Source organism: Prionailurus bengalensis, chromosome D2 (assembly GCF_016509475.1).
Source record: "Prionailurus bengalensis isolate Pbe53 chromosome D2, Fcat_Pben_1.1_paternal_pri, whole genome shotgun sequence".
Taxonomy (NCBI): domain Eukaryota; kingdom Metazoa; phylum Chordata; class Mammalia; order Carnivora; family Felidae; genus Prionailurus; species Prionailurus bengalensis.
This window is the reverse complement of record NC_057351.1, coordinates 12,990,229-13,013,495: the sequence shown is the minus strand read 5'-3', so window position 1 is coordinate 13,013,495 and position 23,267 is coordinate 12,990,229. Positions and strand designations below refer to the sequence as shown.

The window sequence follows — 23,267 nt, the reverse complement described above, 5'->3', positions numbered from 1 at the left end:
CATGTAACTTTGGAGGTACCAGCTTCCAGTTATAAACTAGCCACAGGGATGAAAAGTACAGCACAGAGAATACAAATAATATTTTAATAACACTGTATGGTGACAGATGATAATAACACTTATTGTGGTATTTTGTAAGGTATAGAATTGTCGAATCCGTTCCATACCTGAAACTGATCTAACATTGTACGTCAGCTATAGTTCAGTTAAGAAAATGAGGCTGTGTAGGACAGCTGGGTGAGGGAGAGATGGGGCTGGGCCATGTTCCCATCTCCTATCGTTTTATCTGCTGCCACACAGCTCCTTGTCTACACCACCCTGACAACTAAGTCGTTTATGTCTGGCCTTGCTAGTTTTAAGCAGATCTAATCTAGGGATTTTTCTATCACCTCTAAAGGTGATGCACTTATTCCCCAATGTTCCTTTCAGGAAAACAGGCTGTTCTTCGACTGCCTCCTTCTGCTGCTGTTGTTTTAGGATCACAAATGCACTTGCTGAGTTATAACTACACTCCTCCGGACGGCAGAGTCCTCTCTGGGCATCTGTACAACAGGAACGAATATGGAATGTAGCCTGTATTGGAGCTAAGTAGTGAGCGCCCACTTTCGGACCAGATGTGTGGATCTGGGTCGGTTCCATGTAATATTAGTATCCTAGAAGCCCTCGTTTTGTTGAAACAACACTCTAAAAGAATGTTACAAGGGAAGAATCAAGGGAGGTTTCTACCTCAGCCATCAGCCCCCGTATTTCACACAGTGTCCAATGTGCCTTTATTCCTGTATAAACAAAGTATTTGGATAACCCTTGAGTTTGTTATGGGATCTCTGGAAAGATAAACATACGTAACGAGCATCTTAATGAGCCTTACACGTGAAAGGTGACATCGTGACACACAGCTTAATATCTAGGCATTAATTAACCCCAACCTGCTCATTAGGTTGAGCGGGAGGGTTTTCTTAATCAGTCCTAGGTTGATTTTTATAGCTGAAAGTTTCCTTCAACGCATATCAAGTATGGGCTGCAGCCATTGCCAAATTGCATAAAACATCTGCCATCTTTGAAACAAAAAAACCCCAAATGATTTGCTTTCAAAGAGAAAATTTTATTTGGGTTGGAAATTGAAAACTCCCTTGCTGTTTATGCTTTCTCGTCAAGCCTCACGTCTGCTTTACCTAAAGTCCTCTATTATGAAATGCCCACAGCATCTCTGCCTCCTTCGTACCGAACTGTTATAAGACAACAGATGTTGAAAAGAATCGGCAGCCTGGGAACAACTGTGGAATTTTGCCATTGCATTTCAGAGTAAAAGAGGTGATTAAAACAGCCCAAGTTAGCACATAATCCTGTTAGTTGCACTATAATTACAAGCTTCAATGATGGGAGAAAATGTTGCAATTACTATAGTCAAATTCTTCGACAAGACAGATGACATAATTACTATTCTGCCTGTGACACCCACTGCATTTATCCTTTGCATCCAAAGCGGAGCACTCACACCTAGTTCTCAGCAGTCCTGGTCTATTTAACAATACTACTTGGAATCAATTTCAAGCCTCTTTGACTGGCTCTGCCTGTTCCTCCCTCCACCCCAAGGAAACAAAGCAGGATTAATTGTCGAGGGCACAGCCAGGTTGCAGCCCCCATGGAGCAACAGTATCTTTGACAAGGTCAAACTTGGTGCACACTCCCAATAGAAGAAATCATGTGCCTGTTTTCCCTAGTGGAACCCTTGGGACATTCTATACCTCACCTCTAAAGTCTGAACAAACACCGCAGGGTGAATCCTTGTGAATCTCGTCTTTCTTCTAATGTTGGGAAGTATTTGGGATCAACACACCGGTTCCCAAGCACACACTCAAGAAATTTCCATATTATGATGCTGTGAATGGAATGTCCGTGTCCCCCCCCCCACCCCAGTCCAAACGTGGAAGCCTCGATCTCAATGTAATTGTATTTAGAGGTGGGGCCTCTGGGAGGTAATTAGGTCATGAGGGTTGAACCCTTGTGTGAAGGGGATTAGCACCCTTATAAGAAGAGACATGAGAGAGATCTCTCTCCACCTGCCATGTAAAGTCACAGCATGGAGGTGGCCGTCTATAAACCAGGGAGAGAACTCCCACCAGAACCTGACCATGCAGGCAGCCTGATCTCGGACTTCCCAGCTTGCAGAGCAGTGAGAAATGAATTTCTTTGTTTAAGCCACTGGGTCTATGGTGCTTTGTTATAGCAGCATGAGCTGACTAAGGTATTTGGGTTCCAGTGGCTTGTGTTGATCCATTTCATTATAGGCAACACTATCGCTGGGTCCTAGGCCACAGATATAGCAGCTAGTTGGGGATGGGTAAGGGTATACCTGGAGGATACCAGAGGGAGTAGAAGATGTATGTGTGAACACATGAATAATATAACAGAGAGGCCCTCTCTGAATTCTGAAGTCCAATGTTCATAATATTGGATTAGCTGCTGTTTACTATTATCAGCATAAAGCTGGTTTTTTTTTCCTCCACATGAAAAGTTGACTGTATATTGAGAGGTAAATCCAAGATGCTTGAACGAGAGTTTTATTTTATTTTTAAAAATCTTTAATGTTTATTCAGTTTTGAGAGGGACAGAGAGAGACAGAGCATGAGCAGGGGAAGGGCAGAGAGAAAGGGAGACACAGAATCCAAAGAAGGTTCCAGGCTCTAGGCTCTGAGCTGTCAGCACAGAGCCGGATGCGGGGCTCGAACTCCCGAGCCGTGAGATCATGACCTGAGCCAAAGTTGGACGCCTAACTGACTGAGCCACCCGGGCGCCCCTTGAAAGAGGTTGGTACACGTCCTATATGACTCCGACTACCTCTCAGTTTTGACATATCCCGATTTTCCAGAAAGGAAACCATAATTCAACCATTTTGTGAGTTCACCACAAGAGGAATTTATTTGGTGATGGGAACCAGTGAGTCACTGAAGAGGTTTCTGTGACTTACTTAGAGGTGAAAGACGAATGTAACAAGTAGATTCTAGGCTCTAGGGGTTCTAGAAAGCCAGCGGCATCTCTTCTAGAAAAAGGACTGGGTTGTGAGTCAAGAAACGACCTCTCTGACGGAGCTGCGCTCCGCACTAATGAGCTGTGTCATTCCGGGCAAGAGAAACACCCTGGCACTCAGTTTTCACTCCTGTAAATGTGGATAGCATTACCTGCTGGCTTGTGACTCAGTGACAGAATGGATGCTGTTATACGCACGGTGGGCTCTTACTTCATTGATCATCTGGCTACTTCCTGGGAGGGCCCTGAGAAGCAGACATGTGGAGGTTTCTCCGAAATTATTGGGGCGATTTGATACCCACAGTGCCCCGACCCTGAATCCTCTCCAACAGGAAGCGTCTTTTGTCTTTTTCAAAAGACACCTTTTGCCTTCTTGTTCTACTATTTAATGTTCTTCTCTTTGTTTTAAGTCAAAGATTTTCCTCCCTTGATCTGATGGCTGTTCTAGAGCTGCTCATTCACACCCCCCCCCCTCTTTGAATTGATTTCTAAATCTGATGGTAGAAAGTTACCGTGTAAGGCGGTCCGGGGGAGATCCGTGGACGTGTCTGGGAGAGGAGGAGACAGCAAAGGAAAGGCTCATTGTTAAACTAGCAGAAAGTGGGGCAACGGAGGGGCACCACCAGGGTTCAGACGAGGCACACGGGAAAGGCAAAACTGGTGAGCACTGCCTTGACTTCTGGCTGGGTCATAGGGCATCATTTGTATTTATTTTCTTTTAGAAATGTCATTCTTTCAACCTTCACATCTTTTATCATCTTAATCATATCCCTTCCCTGGACTTTCTCTGGACCCTGTGAATCAGCTGTCAGTGACCTATGAGAACACGATGGGCTCCCTGATTTTGCTCTTTTTCCATTTTCCACAGGGAACACTGTGATATTTGAGCCCCGCTCATCTTCTGTTTTAACGATGACTGGCTTTCGCTTTAGAATTTTCTCTTTTGGCTGTGGATAACTCAGCCGTATGTGTTTTATCTTGGGGAAAAAAATGGAACCATAAAGAACACATTTTGTTCTTTTAAAAGAACTCACAAGCCAGCAGCACTGTCATGACTCCTAGGAAGTTCTAGAAAAAAAAAAATAAGGGTAAGACACGTGAAAGACGTGGGGCGCCTGGGTGGCTCAGTCGGTTAAGGGTCTGGCTTCAACTCATCACGATCCCGCAGTCAGTGAGTTCGAGCCCCACGTCGGGCTCCGGGCTGACAGCTCAGAGCCTGGAGCCTGCTTCGGGTTCTGTGTCACCCTCTCTTTCTGCCCCTCCCCAGCTCACGCTCTCTCTCAAAAATAAAGAAGCTTAAAAAAAAAAAAAAGACATGTGAAATACTTACCTGTTAGAAGGACTATGAGGAAAAACTCTGGCTCAAATACAAATGTGGAGCAAGAGCCAAAAAGGCTGATTGCCCAACAGAAATGTCTCAGCAAGCCTGGACACTTACTTACTATTCGGTTCTATTAAATAGCTCTGGATTATCCACACTGATGGGAGAAACCAGTAGAAAAGATAACCACAGCCTAATTTACACTTAAATTTGGAATATCATTTATAATTTTTATGCAGTGTGTTTACATGAAAATATGGCCCTATTTTGCATTTGGCTATTGGTGCCTAAGGGAATAAGGAGGAAGATACAGATTGTATACAAAATGAACAGCATGCATGCAATCACATTTGTTTAATTTAATTTACAGGAGTAAAAAGCAACCTCCTGGGTCAACACATAAGTTGCTTACGTTGATGGTATGGTGGAGAGGACCTAGGCAGAAAGAATAGAAAGGGTCTCCCTTTCCATTTACGGTCACTATGTGGTCACCTCCCATGGCACCCTCTGCCCCCTTCACATAGCATCATATGAAACCAATGGTAATAAATTCAGAGGAGGGAGTGTGTAACTGGGTCCTGGGGGTGTGGTAGCATCTCTGGGGAAGGGGTGAGTCCTACCAAGAAATTTAATTTTGAAACCGCTTTATTATCTTTACAATAATAATCCTTATTTGCTCGTAAAATAACCCCCCAAAAGTTCAAAGCTGGAAGCAAAAGTCAACCGCCACTTGGTGACAGCGCTCTGGTGAACATCTTTTTAGGTATCTTACTATTCAGCCTTCACATGCAATTTCAGATGCTGTTCTGCAACATGCTGTTTGTCACTCCGTACACACAGATGTCTGTCGTTGTTTATAATTATAGTGGAGCATTGTCTCTATGTAACTTACTTAACCAGTCCCTACTGATGGACAGTCAAAAATTATAATTTGTTGACACTGTACATAGTGCTCTGATGAAATTCTTACTTCCCATCATTATTTGCGAGATTGTCTCTGGGTAAATTCCTAGAAGGGAGAATACTGGGTCAAGATAGACACAACGAACATTTTGATACGTATTCCAAACTATCCTTCTGGAAGAGTGTTATCACTTTCCCCTGGACCATCGAAAGCCTCTGACTTCTTTGCTTCACAGCTGATGGATGACAATGGATTTCATCAAAGATTAAAAACATCGACAGTCTTATAATAATCAAGATATGGAAGCAACCCGAGTGTCCATCGATAGACAAGGGGATAAGGAAGATGTGGTATAGATAAGTATAGATACATACAAATGGCATATTGCTCAGCCAAATAAAAAGATGAGATCGTGCCATTTGTGACAACATGGATGGACTTAGCGGGCATTATGTCAGAGAACTAAGTCAGTCTGAAAAAAGATGAACACCACAAGATTTCACTCCTATGTGGAACCTAAGTACACAAAAGAATAAACAAACAAAAACTATCACACTTATAAATATAAAGAACAAACTGATGGGTTACCGGAGGGGAAGGGGGGCAAAATGGGTGAAGGCGAGTGGGAAATACAGGCTTCCGGTTATGGAATGAATAAGTCCAGGGAATAAAAGGCATGGGGGAGGGAACATAGTTAATGATACTGTAACAGTACTATGTGGTGACAGATGGTAGCTACATTTGTGTGAAATGACATCACATATAGAGAAACTGAGTCACCGTTTTGTACACCTGAAAGTAATGTAATATTGTGTGTTAACTATACTAAAAACAAAAACAAAACAAAACAAAACAAAACCAGTCTGGGTCTCAGCGTTGCTTGTTTGTTTTTGAGTAGATCTCAGTGTTGTTTGGAGCGTAATTCTTGTAATATTTAAGGAGGTAAATGTCTCTTCCTGTATTTGACCATGTTTATATTTCTCTATTTTAAACTACCCATTGGTGTTGTTCGTACAATTAAAGGAACAGAGGGTATTTTATTTTCTTACTGACTTTCCAGAGAAATTTCAGAGAGGTTTAGAGAAATTAACCCTTTATTACTCAGGTAGCAGATGTTTTTCTTATTTTGTGAATTGGGGGGTTTTTACCATCTCAAATTTTAAAAAATAAGGTCAAAGTTTCTAATTTATGGGGTGCCTGGGTGGCTCAGTTGGTTAAACATCCCACTCTTGGTTTCGGCTATGGTCACGATCTCACGGCTTCACGGGTTCGCACCCCACGTTGGGCTCTGTGTCGATAGCGCAGAGCCTGCTTGCAATTTTCTCTCTCCCTCTCTGCCCTTCACCCACTCATGTTCGCTCTCTCAAAAATAAATAAATAAACTTAAAAGAAACCACTTTTACTTTAGGAACCACTTTTGTGGTATGTTTGGCCTTCTCGGATGTTTACAAAAGCATTTGCTCCTATTTTCCTAGTGCTTTGTTATATTTATTTTTTTTTTAATTTTTTTAAATGTTTTTTTACTTTTGAGAGAGAAAGAGACAGAGACAGAGCATGAATAGGGGAGGGGCAGAGAGAGAGGAAGACACAGAATCTGAAGCAGGCTCCAGGCTCTGAGCTGTCAGCACAGAGCTGGACGCGGGGCTCGACCTCATGAACTACAAGATCATGACCTGAGCCAAAGTCGGACGCTCAACCAACAGAGCCACCCAGGCACCCCTATATTTGTTATATTTAAATGTTTTTTAAATAGGTTTTTTTTTCAACGTTTTTTATTTATTTTTGGGACAGAGCGAGACAGAGCATGAACGGGGGAGGGGCAGAGAGAGAGGGAGACACAGAATCGGAAACAGGCTCCAGGCTCTGAGCCATCAGCGCAGAGTCCGACGTGGGGCTCGAACCCACGGACCGCGAGATCGTGACCTGGCTGAAGTCGGACGCCCAACCGACTGCGCCACCCAGGCGCCCCTGTTATATTTAAATGTTTGATCAAAGTCAAGGAATGAACTGTGTCTAGTGAAATTCATATTTTGAAGCCATCAACCCTAATACGACTATTTGGAGATAAGTCCTTCAGGGACCTAATTAAGGTTATGTGAGGTCAAAAGGGGGGGGGGGTCCCTAATCTGATAGGACTGGGTCTGTTTAAAAGAATAACAGACACCAGAAAGTTCTCTCTTCCCCTGAGCACAGAGGGAAGGCCATGTGAAGACACAATGCGAAGGCAGCTGTCTGCAAGTCAAGGACGGAGGCCTTACCAGACATCAACCCTACTGGTACCTTGATCTTGGACTTTGAACCTTCAGAACTGTGAGAAAATAAATTTCTGTTGTTTAAGCCACACAGTCTGTGGTATTGATTTGAGATACCATCTGGATCCTTTTCCAAATTCCCAGTACACTTGGATCTATTTAGGACTTCCTATTATGTTCTGTTGATCTATCTAATCATAAATCTTTAAGTGCTCTGATTTTAAAATAAATTCTAATGCCTGGAAGGAAAATTCTACGTATGTTCCTCCTCGCACATATATACTTAAAAAATATTCCTGGATGCTCTCACCATTTATTCATCTACTTGAACTTTAGAATAGTTTTCAGTTTGCTTCCTCCAAAAACAGAAATAGAATTTTGATTAGATTTGTGTTGAATTTATGTTAATTTACAGAGAACAGACATTTCTACAATATAGACTCTGCCTGTTCAAGAACAAGAACACTTTCCTTTAATCAAATTGTCTTACCTTCCTGTTTTCAAGTCTTATGCCCTTTTATGTTTTGAGTGTTTGTTAAAAACATATATGTCTTACGGATTTACATATGGCATTCTCAAAATCAATTTCGCTAAGAGATAGTTTATTTATTTTATTTATTTTTTAAAGTTTATTTATTTTGAGAGTCAGAACAAGCAGGGGAGGGGCAGAGGGAGAGAGGGACAGAGGATCTGAAGAGGGCTCTATGCTGATCACAGAGAGCCTGATGTGGGGCTCAAACTCATGAACCATAAGATCACAACCTGAGCTTAAATTGGGCACTTAACCTACGGAGCCACCCAGGTGCCCCAAGACTCAGTCTGAAAAGGTTCCTGAGGCTGACATTTATTTCATACTATGGCCACCACTTTACGGCCCTATGGTCAAAGAATGTGGTATAACCATTTTTACTTTTTAGAATGTAGTGGTGCTTAGAGAAAATGTTCTTAATGTTTTCTGGATAAAGATCTACACCCTATCACCTATCTGTCTACCTATCTATCAGATCAACCTAATTAATTTTATTATTAATATATGATTACCTCTCTTTTGTCTAATTGATCCGCCATGGACTAGGAAAGACACCCTATACTCTTACACAACTTGTTCATCTTCCTTGACATTTCTTCAAATTTTGCTTTGTATATTTTTGATCTAATTGGATCGTATGGTAAGACTATGTTTAGCTTTGTAAGCAACTGCCTTCTAAAGTGGCTGTCCTCTTTTGCATTACCATCCATATCCTTGTCAGCATTTGTTACTGTCATTTTTCTAAATTTTACTCATTCTAATAGTTGTGTCATGGTCTACCAATGTTGTTTTAATTTGTCGTTCTCTAGTGACACATGATACGGAGCATTTTTTCCGATGCGCCTTTGCCATCTGTATATCTTCTTTGGTGAGGTGTGTGTTCAGATCTTTGGTCTTTTTTCTTTTTTTCAACGGGGTGGTTTGTTTTCTCACTGTTGAGTTTTAAGAGGTCTTTGTATATTTTGAATACCAGTCCTTTATCAGATATGTGTTCTGCAAAGATTTTTCTCCCAGTCTGTGGCTCGTCTTCTCATCCTTTCCACAGAGTCTTTGACAGAGAAGCTCTTAATTTGAATGATGTCCATCTCAGCAATTCTTTCTTTTGTGGATTTTGCTTTTGGTGTTATAGCTAGAAACGAATTGCCAGACCCAAGGTCATCTTGATTATCTCCTGTGTGCTGTCCTTTAGAAGTTTTCTAGTTCTGCCTTTCAGCTTGGGTCTATGATTGATTTTGAGCTCATTTTTGTGAAAGGTGTAAGGTCTGTGTCTTGATTTAGTATTTTCCATGGGGTTGTCTAGCTATTCCAGCAGCATTTGTTGAAGAAACTATCCTTTCTCCATTGTATTGCTTTTGCCTTTTTAGAGATCAGTTGACTATATTTATGTGAGTCTGTTTCTGGCCTGTCTATTCAGTTTCACTGATCTATTTGTCTATTCTTTTGTTGATATCACATTGTCTTGATCACTGCAGCTTTATAGTAGGTGTTGAAATTGGGTAGTGTCAGCCTTCCATCTTTCTCTTCTCTTTGTCTCTTTTTAATGTTTATGTATTTATTTTGAGCAAGACAGAGCATGAGCGGGGGAGGGGTAGAGAAAAAGGGAAACAGAGAATCCCAAGCAGGCTCTGTGCTGACAGCGGGGCTTGGACCCACAAACCACGAGATCATGACCTGAGCCGTAATTAAGAGTAAGATGCTCAGCCAACTGAGCCACCCAGGTGCCCCTCTTCTCTTTCATTATCGTGTTGGCTATTCTGTTTTATTATTATTATTTTTTAATTTAAAGTTTATTTACTTATTTTTGAGAGAGAGAGAGAGAGCGAGCGAGCATGGGAGCAGGGGAGGGACAGAGAGAGAGAGACGGAGAGAGATAATCCCAAGTAGGCTCCATGCTGTCAGTGCAGAGCCCAACATGGGGCTTGAACTCCTGAACCTTGAGATCGTGACCTGAGCCAAAATCAAGAGTTGGATGCTCAACCAACTGAGCCACTCAGATGCCCGTCCATATAAACTTTAGAATCAGCTTCTCAGTATCAAAAAGCCAACTTGCTGGGATTTTGACTGGGATTGTCTTGAATCTACAGATTAAGTTGGGAAGAACCAACATCTTAACAATATTGATCCTCCTATCTACGAACATGGAATATCTTCATTTATTTAGATTTTCTTTGATCTCTTTCATGGTTTTACAGTTTTTCCTCATGTAGATCTTGTACATATTGTAACCAGTGGTTACAAATGATTGACCTGAAATGGTGAAGGTGAGTGGATTAAACCTGAAGTGATAGCGGTAGACCCTGAAATCAATTGCGTCAAAGTCGATTGGGAGAAAAGTTGTGAGCGACGTGGCTGCTGATATAGGAAAGAGGGTGGGTCCTATTCCTATTAGAGTTGGAGTTGTGACAGTTTCAAGTAATGCACAGCATAATAGCTCTGGAGAAATTTGGAGAAAGTGGACTATTCAGCTGAAGCAGCTTAGTCTCCAATAACACTCAACTCAAGTGATATTAATGTAATACAATCTAGTAAACCAAAGCCCATTGGTAACCTGGGCTTGAGAAGATGGTTTGTTTTCTAGGTAGAACTGTGTGGTCAAACTAACAGCAAGATTCTGTTAAACATTAGAATGCCCAAAGCACCATCTAATGAAAAATACACAACATGACTAGAATAACCTCAAAGGTTGGGAGTAGAGAAAAGAACAACCACAATGGGTGGGTGTAAGTTCTTCATCAGATTATGTTTGCTTATGATCAACCTATGTTAGGGTCTAACTTTTGTAATGAAAGGTAGTGTTGAAGAAAGTATACTCTCAGGTCATTCCTATGGAAGAAGTTCACCCTCTGCCTCACTGGTGACGTTCGCCCTATAAGACATCTAGTATTCTTTTGGCTGCTGCTGCTGCTGTTTATATAGTCTATGAACTGACATAGATGGGCAGAGATCTCTTTAATCATTTGGTACCGAATGGAGTAAAAATGTTTTCTGATGCCCAAATCTGAAGTCTATAAAGAGTAAAAATTGAAAAGAGTGACCCTATCACATTAATATCTAGCAGAATTCCAAGACTGAATATTGACCTAGAAACCATAACCTGGTAAAGACTTTGTATACCAGTGATAGATTCTTTTCTTTTTTAATGTTTATTATCTTTGAGAGAGAGAGAGAGAGAGAGAGACGAGGAGGGACAGACGGAGAAAGGGACAGAGGATCTGAAGCAGGCTCTGCACTGACAGCTGTTCTAAATAGATTAAATTCATCCTTCAGCGTGACCAATGCCTGCTATGACCCATGTAGTGTGCGGATTGCAAGGACAAGATACTCAGCCCCGGCTTGGATGAAATTTCTGACCCGGTGAGAATTTCCCTAGAAAATGTCTTACAGTCTTAATATATGTTATTATGCATAAATTAACAGAAACTCTGCACATCTGTATCTCCTTTAGTGAAACCCAATTGGATAAAATGAAATAATTCTGCTAAAGAAAAGAAGCACAAATTTGCATTATATTTAACTTTCTGCCTAATTGAGAGTATCATTTTCTGTTGCCTAGGGCATCGATGACCGCTTGGCTACGTGGAGAATTCTTTGCAGAATTTGAGAATTTTTACATAATCTTAGGCTGCAATGAACGGAGATGCAATGCTGTCCAGACTGATATTTCTGCCCTTGGTAGGTAGGGCCCTATAATTCAATAATAAGACTGGAGGTTCTGCGTTGGTATCCCCACTTCATCATATAACTGTGAGCCAAAGTTTTCTTGTCTGTGAAGTAGGGTGGAATAGCACCAATATCTCAGGGGTGGGGTGAGGATTCAAGCACTTAATACATATGAAATTAGGAGTACTTGTCCTAAAGGATCGCTTCCTCTGCCTGTACATTTAATGGGCTTTTTCTTCACTGTTGAGAGTAAGTAACCTCAGCAGTATATGTGTCTATGGGCTTATTGTCTTCTATTATCGTCTTTCCTGGAACATGATGAGCTGTTTGCATCTGCAGATTCAAGTCTTCCTTTATTTAATGAAAGCTTTTTATTTATTTATTTATTTATTTATTTTTTAAATGTTTTATTGTTTATTTTTGAGAGAGAGAGGCAGGGTGTGAGCAGGGAGGGGCAGACACACACACACACACACACACACACACACACACACACACAGAATCCCAAGCAGCTCCAGGCTCCGAGCTGACAGCACAGAGCCCGATGCGGGGCTTGAACTTACGAACCGCGAGATCATTACCTGAGCCGAAGTCGGACGCTCAACTGACTGGGCCACCCAGGTGCCCCTAATGAAACCTTTTATATTTTACCCTTAAGAGTATTTTCTATGCCATTTGTTCTCTCTGCCGGGAACACCAGCATTCAAATCTTGGAATGTTCCTGTCAGTCTTTATTTGTATCACTCTCTCTCTAACTGCTTTTATCTGACTGTTCATCTTTTTCTTTTGCATTATGTAGGCGTTTCCTAAGCCTGTGCTCTGTGTCAATAATTTGATGTTCTATAGTGTGTGTTACACTCTTTGCTGCGTTTAATGGTGTTCCCTCTCCCCTGTCAACTTTTTTCCTTCGTTTTTCCACCTCCTCCTTTTCCAACTCATTCTTTTTTCTCTCCTTTGAGCTAGGGTTTCATAGATTCTATATTTGTTTTACATTTTTTGACTATAACACAGTTACCTAAAGTTTTCTTTGGTTTTCTGGAAGAAAACTTTTTCTTACGTGAATACTTTATTGGTCCTTTATATGCCATAGCCTAGTCTGAGGTTTTCTGGCAGTATATTTACATAGGTCCATAAAATTTGTATGGAGCTATGTAAATATAGGTCCCTGAAAGACCCCGAATAGCCAAGGCAATCTTGAAGAAGGAGAACAAAGCTGGAGGTTTTTGATACAGGGAGGAATCACAATGCCAGAGTTCAGGATATACTATAAAGCTGTAGTAATTAAAACAGTATGGTACTGGCACAAAGATAGACACATAGATCAGTAGAATAGAATAAAGAGCCCAGACATAAACCCACACTTGGGGCGCCTGGGGGACTCAGTCAATTAAACATCCGACTCCTGATTTCAGCTCACGTGGTGATATCATGGTTTGTGGGACCGAGCCCCACATTGGCCTCCACACTCACAGTGCAGATCCTGCTGGGGATTCTCTCTCTCTGTCCGTCCCCCGCCTGCTCTCACTCTCTCTCTCTCATAATAAATAAATAAACTTAAAAAAATTAAAAACACAAACCCATGCTTATATAGTCAGCTAATCTATGACAAAGGAGGCAAGAACATACAATGGAGAAAACACAATTTCTTCAACAAATGGTGCCAGGAAATCTGGACGGCTACACGCAAAAGAATGAAACAGGTCACTTTGTTACAGCATACATAAAAATAAACTCAAAATGGATTAAAGCCCTAAATGTGAAAACGAAACCATAAAACTCCTGGAGGAAAACATTGGCAGTAATTTCTTTGGCATCAGCCATAGAAACATTGTTCGAGATAGGTCTTCTAAGGCAAGAGAAACAAAAAGCAAAATTAAACTAAAAGGCACTCTACTAAATGGGAGAAGATATTTGCAAATTATTTATCTGATAAGGGATTAGTATCCAAAATACATAAAGAACTTGTGCAACTCAACACCAAAAAACAAATAATCCAATTAAAAAATGGGCAGAGGACCTAACTAGACATTTCTCCAAAGAAGACATCCAGATGGCCAACCGACACATGAAAAGATGCTTAACATCACTCATCATCAGGGAAATGGGAATTAAAACCACAGTGAGATGTCACACTTCACACCTGTGAGAGTGGCTAGAATCAAAGTGTTGGTGAGGATGTAGAGAAAAAAGAACCCTCACACACTGTTGGTGGGACTGCAAATTGCCGTAGCCACTGTGGGAAACGGTACGGAGGCTCCTCAAAAAGTTAAAAATAGAAATACCATATGATCCAGCAATTTCATCACTGGGTATTTACCCCAAGAAAACAAAACACTAATTTGAAAAGATATATGCACCCTTATACTTACAGCAGCATTATTTATAATAGTCAAGATAGGGGCCATTGATAAGTGGATGAAGAAGATACGGTATTTACGTACAATGGAATATTACCCAGCCCCAAACACACACACACACACACACACACACACACACACACACACACAATGAAATTTTGCCATTTGCAACAACATCAATGGACCTTATTGATGGTATAATCAATAAGACCTTAATGGTATAATCAATAAGAAGGTAAGCATCACAACAGAAAATGTGCTCTTAAAGTGGAGCAGACAGCCACATGTAAAAAAATGAAACTGGACAGTTATTTCATAACATCCATAAAAATTAACTCAAAATGGAGTAAATATTTGAATATGAGATTTAAAGAAAATTCTTTGGGGGCGCCTGGCTGGCTCAGCCTGTAGAGCGTGTGACTCTTAATCTCGGGATTGTAAATTCGACCCCACATTGGGTGTAGAGATTACTTAGAAATGAAATACTTAGATCTCGCGGTTTGTGAGATTGAACCCCGCGTAGGTGCAGAGCCTGCTTGGGATTCTCTCTCTCCCTCTATCTCTGTCCCTTCCTCTCTCACTCACTCTCTCTTTCTCTCAAAATAAATAACTTAAAAAAATGGAAATAAAATCTTCAGGGGCGCCTGGGTGGCGCAGTCGGTTGGGCGTCCGACTTAAGCCAGGTCACGATCTGGCGGTCCGGGAGTTCGAGCCCCGCGTCGGCTCTGGGCTGATGGCTCAGAGCCTGGAGCCTGTTTCCGATTCTGTGTCTCCCTCTCTCTCTGCCCCTCCCCCGTTGATGCTCTGTCTCTCTCTGTCCCAAAAATAAATAAACGTTGAAAAAAAAAATTTTTTTAAAAAATTAAAAAAAAAATGGAAATAAAATCTTCAAAAAATTGTGTTTGAAACAGAAATGTATTCCCAGAGTAGTGTGCAAAAGCATAAACTGAGGCTACTTGGAGGCTTCCCTCCCCTCCTCCACTGACTCCCTAGCTCTCTGAATGTGGCGGGGGCGGGGAGGGGGGGATGCAGATGAAGGGAATATGTAGCCACAATCAAAATGGTCTGGCTCAAAGAATGGCCTGGTGCTAGGAGAGTCTGGGGAACAGACTTCATTGCTGGTAAGATTTTAAACTGGTACCACTTTTCTTTTTATCTTTTAATGTTTTTTTATTTATTTATTTTGAGAGACAGAGAACTTGAATGCAGGGTGGGGCAGAGAGAGAGAAAGAAGGAGCAGGGGAGGGGCAGGGAGAGGGGAGAGAGAGAGAGAGAGAGAGAGAGAGGGAGAGAGAGAGAGGGAGAATCCCACCCAAGCAGGCTCTGAGCTGTCAGCTTGGAGCCTGGCATGGGGCTCGATCCCATGAACCACGAGATCATGACCTGAGCTGAAATCAAGGGTTGGAAACTCAACCCACTGGGCCGCTCAGGGGCTCCTAAACTGGTACCACTTTTCATGGGGAAATCTGATATGGATTCAAACACTTTAGAGTAGAACATATCCTTTGACTGAGCAATTTCAGCCCATAGGAGTTTATCCTAAAGAGACCATGAAACATGTGCAAATTTTATCTACCAGTGTGGTTGCTGCAGTGTTGTTTAAAAAGAAATACTGCAAAATTGGAAATAAGGGAAATGTCCAAGGATAGGAGACCAGTTAAATAAATGATTGTACATCAGGTGAGGAAGAGAAGAGACAGTAAAAAATGACATTTTAGGAGAGTATTTACTGACCTGGATGTATCATCACAATATACTGTTTGGTGATAAACCAGGTCGCAAAAGGTAACAACGCAATTTTATAAAAAGAAAGCTAGGCCAACAGGTAGATGGAAGAATATGGAAATGTAGTGGTTATAAATTATTCACATTTTCTTCCCTATACTTTTATCTTCCAAAACTCTCGCAAGTAAATGAATACCATTTTCATGAACAGTAAAATGCTGTTCTTTTCAAAATAGGAACTACAGCCTCCCGCACAGGCCACTTACATCTACTTTCTCACAGTCTCGCTCATATGGAGAAGGACTGTCATCACCTGTCATGATATACTCTCTCTTCTTCCATGTCAATAAGCTCCCACACTAATCTACTCCTGCTGTCGTCTTTTGGACCGTTCATCAACCGACAACGTTCTCGCTGCCCTGTTTTTAGTCATCTACGGAACGCAAGTTGACGTAAAACCCATTGATCTGTCAGCAATCTGCACATCAAGCTTGTGTTGACAAAATTAATCTCAGTCTAATGACAGCCCCCTTAGGGATGGTGAGTACATCCCATCGCTCTTAAAATCATCTGCCACAGGCCTTAGGGCAAATAAGGGAGAGACAGACAGACAGACAATTGAGCATATAGTCACTCGGCAAGTCCGTCAGCTGTTTCCTCCTGGTCCCGTTGGAGAGTTAGGTTTGCTAAAGGGTGTCGTCTACCTTCAGATCCCACCAAGTCACAGCCCCTGGCAATTCCTTTTCCCCCCGGGACCAGGGAAATCAAAGCACCCTCAGCAGTGCCCAGTGGAGACACAGCTTCCACAAGCCTTCCTGGGAGCCTGTGACCCAGCCTGCTCAGGACCTCTGTATTTTCCCCAAGGGACAACACCTTCTCCCCAGCTGCTCTCCTCTCGGGCTGACCGGCCAGCTCCAGAGACCACTTTCTCCACTTAAACCTTTTATGCTTTGCTCAGCTTGTATCTGCCACAACTGTTCGACAAATTCTCACTGTTTGGTGACCAATGTCATTTATGTACCTTCCTGGTAGAATTTTGTATAGCGTAAGCCTCTAACGGGTGAGTGAAGGAATAAGGCTATGGGGTATTCTTTTCCTTAGGACCAAAACAGTCTCCAGGATGTCATCTGAACGTGTTCTTTACTTCTTTTGTAGGATCCCGAGTATTATTTTCCAAGACTTTCGCTTTTGGGGAGGCAAAAAACTATGCTGGATCTTCTACGGTGAATCTTCTTTGCTCTTGTGATACATGGGGAATATTAGTAGCTGATACAGGTTCTCAAAGACAGCACCCATGTTTGTTGAGAGATGCCCTGATGAGCTCCTAGGTCGGACAGAGAAGAATCCCAAGGATGCTGGGAAGCAGGGCTGAGTTGGGGGAGGAACTCAATAAACATTAAATGAAGGTAGACAGGGCGCTGAGGTGGTGGGGAGGGGGGTCTCTGAACCCAACTGTGTGAGGGCCTGAGGCTGTGGCCTTTATAAAGCGTCCCTCCTATGTCCCCTGCATCATTTAGGACAAAGCCGACACCCGCACAAGTGCTCTTATGCAGGTGATGTTTTTAGGGGACAAACAGGACTTCGAGACCATAGTGGGTATTTTGGCTGCATTTTTCCGCCATGAACTGCCCAGACCTGAGTTCACGCTATTACTTTTTCTTACCTTTGCAACCCAAACAGCTGCTTAATGCAGTTACTTTCTCTTCTCTCCTCTCCTTTATTCTCATGAACCGCGAGCACGCCTTCCTCTCCGTCCACATAAGACACTCCCCCAAACACGGTAAAACCACACAGCCCAGAGGTGGGCTCCACGGTTGCCTATGTGCCTTGGCAGCCGGGTCCTTTTCTGCTTCGTGCCCGACACCTGCCCGAGCTCGCGCTGTCCTCCGGTCGTCATCGGAGGCTTCCACCTGGGGGCCAGCTCTGTGGGATGGCAGTCGCAATGATCTCCCAGTCGCATGGCAGTCGCATGAAGCCTTCAGAGGTTTCCCTCCAGCGTGTTCTTTCCTCTCTCCAGGGCCCCATGAAAGGCACTGCCCAGTCACCTCTTCCGCGTTCTCCCCACACACTCAGCCTGTCCTTTCCTCCTTCACGTGGACCTGGAATTCCCGTCCCTTTCTGTATGAGTTCAGCGAATTCTATGACCTGCTCATCTGCTTCCCTGGGGCTTCCCTCTGTCATTTACCGTCCAGGCTCCCCTTTTCCTTCCCCCCTCCTGCAGTGACCTCTCGCCCATTCTAGAAAGGCCACTTCTTCTCCCTGGTGACTCTCTTCCTCTTTCCTCCCTCCTCAAAGCCCTTATCGAGGTCAGTTCGGAGTGTCCTTGATGGCTTCTCTTTCTCTCCAGATTCCGTCTTTATTGTCTGGTTAATTGATAACAATATGCACCTCATTTTGCCAGGACTTGCATTAACTAGATTTTTCCCCCAAGCCATGCTGTGTTCAGAAGCAAGGGGGGGTCTAGTGCTTAAAACCACGTGTGAAGGGGCGCCTGGGTGGCTCAGTCGGTTAGGCGAACGGCTTCAGCTCAGGTCATGATCTTGGTTTGTGAGTTCGAGCCCTGCATCGGGCTCTATGCTGACAGCTCAGAGCCCACTTTAGATCCTCTGTCCTCCCCTCTCTCTGCCCCTCCCCTGCTTGTTCTTTGTCAAAAAATAAATAAACTTAAAAAAAATGGTTAAAAGGGTACTTGTTATGTGTATCTTACTACATTAAAAAAATAAATGTTGGGGCACCTGGGTGGCTCCGTCGGTTGAGCATCCGACTTCGGCTCAGGTCATGATCTTACGGTCCATGGGTTCGAGCCCCGCATCGGGCTCTGTGCTGACAGCTCAGAGCCTGGAGCCTGCTTCAGATTCTGTGTCTCCCTCTCTCTCTGCCCTTCCCCTGTTCATGCTCTGTCTCTCTCTGTCTCAAAAATAAATAAACGTTAAAAAAATTAAAAAAAAAATAAATGTTGAAGGTTTTATGAGCAAGAAAACACACGTGGTTGCACAGCAGGGATGTGGTTCTTCGGGGCCACCTCTCCCCTCAGGAAGCCCTGCATCATCTCCTCAATGACACAACTCTGCCACCTCTGAAGCAAATCTGACGTGGCTGTCGGTGGCCCCCCGCCTGGAGTTACCACAGAGTCTGAAGATGCCCTCCAGGAAGCCCCCTCCTGGGACCCGGGACCACATTTCCACAGCGGCGTCACTCCAGGAGCCAGACGACCTGCCCCCCTGAACACCATCTAACAGACTTGACTTTGAGTTGGCCTATGGTTTCTCTTCATTCTTTCAGAGACTGCACATGGGTCTCCAGTGAGACCCTTCGTGGCGGGGACATCCGGTGACTGTCGCAAGTGAGGATCTGGGATCTGTTATTACAGAATTTGTCTCCCTTGCCGGGGTCGGACTCCCCGGCGTGGCCACCGTCCCGTTGCCCAAACCGGTGCCCGTGGTTTTTCCGGTCTCTGGCCACGGAGCTCTGCAGTTGGGTTATAACGTCTTGCTCCCTGGCGTTTCCTATTTCGACTGCCCGACTTCCGCACCCAATTCTTGGGTGTCCGCTTCTCGGCCTCCACCTTTGCTCTTTGCTCCGCGCTGCACCTGCTTCTGCAGCTCCGGCTGCCCCCTGGCCTCTGACGACCGCCTCTGCTGCTGACAGGTCAGTTCACCACCGGGCCCAGGCTTCCCACTCACTCGTCTGTGTGATCCGCGCCTGCGGACCCGGCACCCCCGAGCTGCCCAAAGCGGCCCTCCCCGGCACAACCCGCAGCTCTCGGCCAAGTGCGGCCGCTGGAAATGAGCGCCGGTTAGCTCCCTTCTCGGGTATCCCCTCAGAACCAGCTCCCAGCCCCGCAAAGGCCTCTCTGAGCGATAGGACAGGACGGGGGCATCATTCCGCTCGTGTTTGTATCCCGGCACCACGCCTCGTGCAGAGCAGGTATTCAGGCACGTTTATCAGAAGAGCGAGGCTCACCAACAACCCCCCCTCCCCTCCCCCCCCCCCCCCCCCCCCCCCCCCCCCCAGCAAATGTCTGTCCCTGGGGAGCACTCACTGTCTGCGGCACTCATTGTCACATCCATCTCTACACTGGCGGGGCTCTCCCTCCTTTCCGGTGCTTTGTTTTCTCGCTCCCTCCTCTAGCCTAGACTTTAAGGGGCGATGCCTCATCTGTAGCTGGTACGAGAATGTGCACGGCGGGGCGCCTGGGTGGCGCAGTAGGTTGAGCGTCCGACTTCAGCTCAGGTCACGATCTCACGCTTCACGAGCTCGAGCCCCGCGTCGGGCTCTGTGCTGACAGCTCCGGAGCCTGGAGCCTGCTTCCGATTCTGTGTCTCCCTCTCTCTCTGCCCCTCCCTCACCTTTCCCCCACTCGCACTCTGTCAGTCTTTCAAAAATAAATAAACGTTTAGGGGCGCCTGGGTGGCGCAGTCGGTTAAGCGTCCGACTTCAGCCAGGTCACGATCTCACGGTCCGTGAGTTCGAGCCCCGCGTCAGGCTCTGGGCTGATGGCTCAGAGCCTGGAGCCTGTTTCCGATTCTGTGTCTCCCTCTCTCTCTGCCCCTCCCCCGTTCATGCTCTGTCTCTCTCTGTCTCAAAAATAAATAAACGTTAAAAAAAAAATAAAAACTTAAAAAAAAAACAAAAAAAACCCCAAAATAAATAAACGTTTAAAAAAAAAAGAATGTGCAAGGTGGCCCGTAATACTGGTCCACGTATGCCAATTTGCATGACGCTGGACCCCCTCCCCGTGTCTTCTATCATTATGTCACTTTCTGTGCATGCCGCTGCCTCCTTGGATAGCTCGAACCCCAAGGCCCCAGGGGAGGGAATAATTGTCGCGATGGAGGCAGGCGCTGGTGCTAGCTGGCCATAACTGCAGCGTGAGGTGGGGGGAGGGGGTCTTGGTGATGGGAACCTTGGGGAGGGACTGTCTGCTCTGCCAGCGGGAGGCTTTAGGAGTCACCCTTTGCCCCCTTGCAACCTCTCTTCTTTGAATCCCGGATGCCTGGCGAGACCCCTGATTCCAGGTGCCCAAAGGCCGCTGGACTTGAGCCTCCTAGTGTCAGACTCCTGGCGGGGTTCCAGCTCTATCACAGTCAATGGACCCGAATGCTATTTCAGAGCGACGTGCTCTGCCCGGCCTCCTGCAAATCTGAGTCACATCTGGAGAATAGGTGGCTTCATCCTGCTCCAGCTCTCCCAGCACGAACAGACCTACGCTGAGCAGCGAAATGAACATGGTAGGAGGCGACTGGCACCTTCCTTCACTTTCCCCAAAGGAACATTTGACAAACACGATGCACGGTTCAATGCTCCACTCTCAACAGCGCCCCTGTCAAAGCACCCGACACTGCCTAACCTCGAAGTCACTGGATCAGGCAGGAGAAGTCTGATTGATCTCACCGTTAAACTCTCTCGCTTATTGGCATGACAACAGGGCTAAATAGAGCTGAGACGAATATGAGTCTATTTTTGGCCATTCCTTACGGAATTCATGCACACTGTGTATTCTGCATCATTTGGATCCTTGAGCACACTTGGAACTCTGAGGCAAACACTCATTTGTAAATGTTACAGCTGCCAAGGCCGGCTGGCCGCTCTGCCGGGTAGCGTGTTAACTCTCGCAAAGAAATGGGAGGACCGTTCCGAGCTGGGTTTGGGGCGGGGGGTGAGGCCGGCTCGGGCGTGCTCACCTTCACCCTGTCCATACAGGCTTCCATCTTAAGCTGCTCGACGGCCTTCCGCGCCTGGGAGATGCTAGTGGTGCTGTTATTCGACATGCCTTCTTTCATTCTCTGCCCCTGAAACGAGCAAAGTCAGAGGGTTGGGAGTGCGGCTTTTCCCCAAGGTCGGGGGGAGCCCTTGCTCTTCTCCCCGCTCCCACCACCCACAGCGTCTCTGTCCACGGCAGGGAGCATCTGTGAGTAAACCCTCCGGGGACGAGCGGAAGAAATGCTTCACGAGGGGGATGGGAGCAAGACCTGATGCTTTTGCCTGGGGAGACTTTCTCAGCCGTGAGTAGAGGGAGCGGAAGATACTAGATGGTCCCAGCGTTAATCCCCTGACTTTTGTGTGGTACTTTGTTAGCAGTAAATCATTTCCCTACACATTTGTCCGTTCATCCCCCTAGCAGCCCCGAAGGCTGGCAAAACATATTAAGTTTGGTTTTGTTGAGTCAGGAAAGTGCAAAACTCAGAGAAATTAAGCCAATAGCTAAAGGTCTCACAGCCAAACTTTGTGGATCCAGAACCCAAACTCAAAGCTTTGAAGCCTAGGTAAGGGGTCTTTCTACAGCTCTGAGTACAAGTTTCCCCTGAATACAATTGCTTTATTATTAATGTTAATTTGCCCTCATTCGAAAAATTTTACAGACTTTATGCTGGGAGTTTTAATTTATTTATTTTAATTTTTAAAAATGTTTATTTTTGAGAGAGAGAGCACACACATGCAAGCGAGGGATGGAGGAGGGGCAGTGAGAGAGGGGGACAGAGGATGGGAAGCAGGCTCCACCCTGAGAGTTAAGAGCCCGATGCGGGGCTCAGACTCGTGAACCAGGAGATCATGACCTGAGCTAAAGTTGGACGCTCAACTGACTGAGCCACCCAGGTGCCCGAGTTTGTTTTTAAACAATCACAGACACACACACACACACACACACACACACACACACCCTATCCCAAGCAGAGATCTGTCTTTGTAGAAGAAAGAAATTCTCCCTGATCTGACATGTAAGGATGCCACATGACTAAGAAAACACTGGAATGCGAACTGTTCCACAAGAAAGCACAGACTTCTACACAGGTGCCTACGGTTCCAGTCGCCCCATCTAATGAGAGACCACTTGGAAGGGGCCTAATCATTCAACCTCAGAGCTGCAGGTGGGTCGCACAGGTGACAGTGGCTTCCAAAGGCACATAGTGAGGGTTGAGGAGACCCGGCCAGTATCTTGGTGTATAGACCACGCTCTGTGGGTTTTCCACATACGTGCTAACTCTGTGGTTCAGGCGAGGCATGGTGGCAGCTTCATTTGTCCATAGGCAGTGTTTTGAAAAATAAAGGTTTCTTGGTTTTTTTAATGTTTATTTTGAGAGAGAGAGAGAGACAGAGACAGAGAGACAGAGAGAGAGAGAGAATGAGTGGGGGAGGGATGGAGAGGGGGAGACAGAGAATTCCAAGCAGGCTCCATGATGTAAGCACAGAGCCCAGCTCGGGGCTCGATCTCATGAACTGTGAGATTATGACCTGAGCTGGAATCAAGAGGCAGATGCTTAGCCGACTGAGCCACTCAGGTACCCCCGAAAGTTTCTTGTTCTAAGATAGAGATCAGTCACCTAAATTAGAGTTTAACAGGTAGGTGTTCCTGTCTTGGTTGGGAACTTCTACTCAACAAGAAGAGAAGGAGAATAATGAATAGTTGGGGCTTGGAAACCCAGGGGGACAGCCACCTAAACCCTGCTATGTAGAGATGCGCTCACGTGTTCTGCATGTGTGTTCAGGTCTG

At 44.8% G+C, this 23,267-nt stretch overlaps 1 protein-coding gene across 3 annotated transcripts in view; it reads right to left on the bottom strand.

Annotated features, from left to right (window-relative positions):
- GNG4 (G protein subunit gamma 4) overlaps nucleotides 1-23,267 on the bottom strand; it is a 73,083-nt gene that overhangs the window by 6,155 nt on the left and 43,661 nt on the right. For all 3 annotated transcript variants that reach the window (XM_043596257.1, XM_043596254.1, XM_043596256.1), the window contains one exon: nucleotides 21,460-21,567. In XM_043596257.1, the coding sequence (XP_043452192.1) occupies nucleotides 21,460-21,567 (108 nt within the window). The remainder of the gene's footprint in view (nucleotides 1-21,459; nucleotides 21,568-23,267) is intronic.